Below are 4,236 nucleotides of genomic sequence, written 5' to 3' on the forward strand. Positions count from 1 at the left end.
ATCCACACTTGTAATGGATTGTAATAAGATGTGATAAAATTTAATACTATGTTTGTATATTAAAATATTTTATGTATTTTTATTAAATTAATTACATTTAGTATTCAAAAAAATTTAATACCCACCATTTTCGGCCACTTCTACTCACCACCGTCTACCATCACCGGTTATCAGAATTCGATGAAATCAAATTTGCTATATTATTAGAATTATTATCGTCAGATCTATCCAACTATTCAAAGATCACTACTAAATAAAATTTCATTCGTTGAAAAATTACCCGAGAACAACCACCATCCACTTCGGTGCCGTCTGCTTGTCGTTATGGTAGTGGCAGTGTCTCTCAAATTGCTACCAGTTAACAGTGAAGTGTTAAGTGACCCAGTTGTTCTTAACCTTTCTCTTTCGGTGAATGGAATGTCCTTTGTAGTATTTTTTTTTTGGGGGGGGGTACCAGAAGATATATAGATCCGCTAATAAAGATGACAAAAGATCAAGTTTAACTTTAACAGATTCCAGTGCTTGCGGGAAATAACACGCAGAGTTTTAGTTACAGACATCATATATAGTTTATAAAGTGCTGAGTTTGCATTATCCACATTACAAAGAGATTGAGAAAACGAAACATCCTCACTTCCCCACTCTCAGGTCAGCGAGGATGTCACTTGTGTCCACGGTGCATACGCAAGAAGACACCCACATAGAGAATAATGACATGTATATAAATTATTTGCCAACACAGGGTAACAGTCTTATAATAATGGAAGGCTAGTTAAAAGACAAAAATACCCATTCGTTCTCACACAGACAGTAGTCATATAGTTGGCCAACACACGGAAATCACCCCACATACATACAATCATCTCAAAGTGCTTTCGTCTTGCGTTTTGCTTTTGGAACAGCGGCTGTAGAAAAGTAGGTGATTTTCCTCTCTCTGAAGACTCCATCTTCCCCTTTTCCTCTTCTTAATCCATGGATACCGCTTATCACTGGCCACAGGTAACTAAAGAAGCCGTTACTTTTACAAAATCAAAATCATGTTATTTTTTCTTTTCTGAGTGAGGATTTTCAAGACTTTTTAGTTTTTTTTTTTTTTTTTGGGAATTTTCATGTTTGTTTGCTTCTAATAATTAAGTTTACTTTTCCCATATGAGTTGATGTTCAGCTAGTTCCCACTTTTAATTACTTGAATTTAATTATATAGCTGTCCTTTACGATCTTTCATTTCTTTTTATAGTACTTCACTTTCTTTTCTTCTTTTTCTCTTTTTCAACAATCTAATATCAATATCACAGAAGAGCCAGAAAAGTTACTATAATTTGCTTTACTGCTTTTGCAATCCCTCACCAATCTGTAAAGTTGATATAGCTTACTTTGTTTTTCTGTCTTGTTTGTTTCCTTTCACTTTTTGAGCATGAAACTTAGGGACTTTTTTTTTTTTTTTTTCCATTTCTCATTTTATTTTAATTTATTTAATGAATATGATGATGATCAGGGAATTGGATTTGTTACACCCATGGAAGCAGGTTCAAATCCTACGTTAGAGAGGAGGCCAAAGCCACAAAGAGAAAGAGTATTGAACTGTCCAAGGTGTAATTCAACTGATACCAAGTTTTGTTACTACAACAACTACAGCTTTTCTCAGCCAAGACATTTCTGCAAGACTTGCAGAAGATATTGGACAGCAGGTGGGTCTCTGAGAAATGTTCCAGTGGGTGGAGGTTCAAGAAAGAACAAGAGATCATCATCATCATCTGGTTTATCAATGAACCTTACTGATCTCAACACTCCTTGTTTCCCTGATCAGTCTGCAGTCTCATCAGATCATAACCCTAACTCTACGATCCATCATGAATATCATCGGGATCTCAAACTAGCTTACCCTCCAAATTATACTGAAAGCAAAATCTCATCATCATCATCAGCTTCATCAAGTGAATTTAATTCATTCATGGGGATGCCAGCTGCTGCTTCAAATTCAAATGCAAATGCAACATGCCAATCTGGCAACATACTCTTGCAAGAACCAAAAAAAACCCTTGATTTTTCATCATCAGATGGATTTGAGAATAATGGTGCAAGACTTTGGTTTCCTCTGCAAGATATAAAGCCAGAGATTTCAAACACTACTACTGATCGTTTTGAGCTAAATAGAGGCCAAGCACAAGCAGAGTCTACTGGATATTGGACTCGTTTGTTGGGTGGAGGCTCGTGGTAAAATTAATTATTATTGAACAACGTGAATGAACAAGAAGTAGGTGTCTCGTCTTTTGATTACTATTGTTTTTCATTTTTAAATGATGCATGGGTGACTTGTTGAATTGGTCTAAAATTTACATATAATTAGGGTCGTACATGTTTGTTGCTATTGTTATCTATTCTCTCTTTGGAACTGTTTCATCAATGTGAGTGCTTGTATCAGTATCACTTTTGGAGATGGCTATTATTAATAATATGATGCTGTGAAAAAATGAGAGAATCTCAGACCAAGAAAGAAGATTCATTTCTCTCTTATTGAACTTGCACCATGAAGTTTTGGTTATTTTTTCTCTTCTTTAGTGGTCCAAGAATAGGTTGGTATGTTGGTGACGTTTTTTTATTCTAAAGGTGGAGTAATAAAGTTTAAATTAAAATTTTCAGTCTCTGTCTCCCTTAGATTCGATATCGAGTACTGGTTAGCTAAATTAAGCAATTGAAAATCATTAATTCAAGCCACCGAAACAGATCGGTGGTGTTGTTTAAGTAGTGACAAAATAAACAATAGAGATCTTTTAATGTTCTAAGTTCTCTTGAGTCTTAAGTTTCCAAAAATAATGTTGTACCACATATTCATTATCATTGATAATAGCGTGTAATACAATTTAATTAATTTTAATTTTTTATTAATTGACCACCGATCATCTGACTAAATTCTATAAGAAAAGGAAATAAAATTTAGATTACGTGAAAATTCTTGTCTCAATTCAATGTAAAAGTATGCAACCATTAACAATAGTAACGAACAAATTAAATGATTTTGTTAATGTTATTATTATTTTTTTTAAGAGTTTATTTTTTATTTTTTGAAAAGTTTGAAAGAGTTTATTTTACTAATTCATTTATGGGATATTTTCATTATTTTGTGGATGTGATTTGGCACTAGATTAAATATATGTGTGGTTTTCTAGTTGCTTGACCAAAAAGTGAGTTCGAATGATGGTTGTCCAATCCTTCACAAAAGCAAACTTTTTTCTTTTTCTTTTTATTTTCTCAATTGCCAGTAAACAGGCAAGAAGTGTCAGGTCTCATGTATCATCAGCTGAGCTCCATCTGAGGTCTTGAGAGAGATTCTTGCACCCATTAAATCATCTTTTCACGAAGCAGGGAGAATCTGAATTCTGAACAAGAATGAATAATCTTGAGCCTCAAGTATTTGGTGTGAGTGCACTTGAGCTAGCCATTCCCCCTCACATGGCATCCCTCTTTATGCAGGCTTTGCATGTGATAGTGATACATCAACTACAGGAATCTTTGCGTGAACATCAAGTTTGAAAAAATTATTAATCACCTGATTATATTTGGGAAATTTACACTAATAACCATAAAAATTTTAGTTTTTTTCATCTTAACCCCTCAAACAAATTTCTATCAACATTAGCCATAAAAGAACCGTTGAGACCAAATTACCCTTCTCTCTCATCTCCCTTTCCTCTTCCTCTTGCCTTCTTCTCTCCAGTTCTCTATTAATTTCAACATCCACCTCTTTCTTCTTCTTCTCTCTCCTATAATCCTCGTAATCGTTCGGTCTAGCGGGGTCGTGCTCCTCGATTACGGTCGAAGTCACGTCGACCAATGCCGGTTGCGGCAGCGCTACCACGTCGTCGGGGGAAGGTGCGATTGCAGGTGAGGAATGGAGTCTAGTCGGGAGAGAATTTTGGGTGGTTTTGGGTTTGGATTGGGGCTTGAGGATGGTTTGTGGTGGCGCGAAAATTGACCAGACAGTGGTGGTCGTGTTGGTGGGTTTGTCCTCATCGGAGGGTGGAGGTAGGTATCCGTACAGCCCGCCTAGCATTTCGCAACGTGGCTTTTGATGGAAAATCCCGGGGAATTTGAATTCCGAAATTGGATTTTAGAGAATTAAAAAGCTGATTTTGTTTTGTTGTTTGGGTTGTCTGATGAGATTCGATCTGAGGTAGAAGAAGATATTACATACGAATAAGAAGAGACGAACAAAGACGAAAGGACTGGCGAAAACAA

At 35.8% G+C, this 4,236-nt stretch overlaps 1 protein-coding gene across 1 annotated transcript; it reads left to right on the forward strand.

Moving 5' to 3' along the window:
- Nucleotides 1–834: 834 nt before the first annotated feature.
- LOC102606923 (dof zinc finger protein DOF4.6-like) lies at nucleotides 835–2,642 on the forward strand. Its single transcript, XM_006491909.4, has 2 exons — nucleotides 835–999; nucleotides 1,496–2,642. The coding sequence occupies exons 1-2, from the start codon at nucleotides 973–975 to the stop codon at nucleotides 2,216–2,218; spliced, it is 750 nt and encodes a 249-aa protein (XP_006491972.1). The 5' UTR covers nucleotides 835–972; the 3' UTR covers nucleotides 2,219–2,642.
- The last annotated feature ends 1,594 nt before the right edge of the window (nucleotides 2,643–4,236 follow it).

Source organism: Citrus sinensis, chromosome 3 (assembly GCF_022201045.2).
Source record: "Citrus sinensis cultivar Valencia sweet orange chromosome 3, DVS_A1.0, whole genome shotgun sequence".
Taxonomy (NCBI): domain Eukaryota; kingdom Viridiplantae; phylum Streptophyta; class Magnoliopsida; order Sapindales; family Rutaceae; genus Citrus; species Citrus sinensis.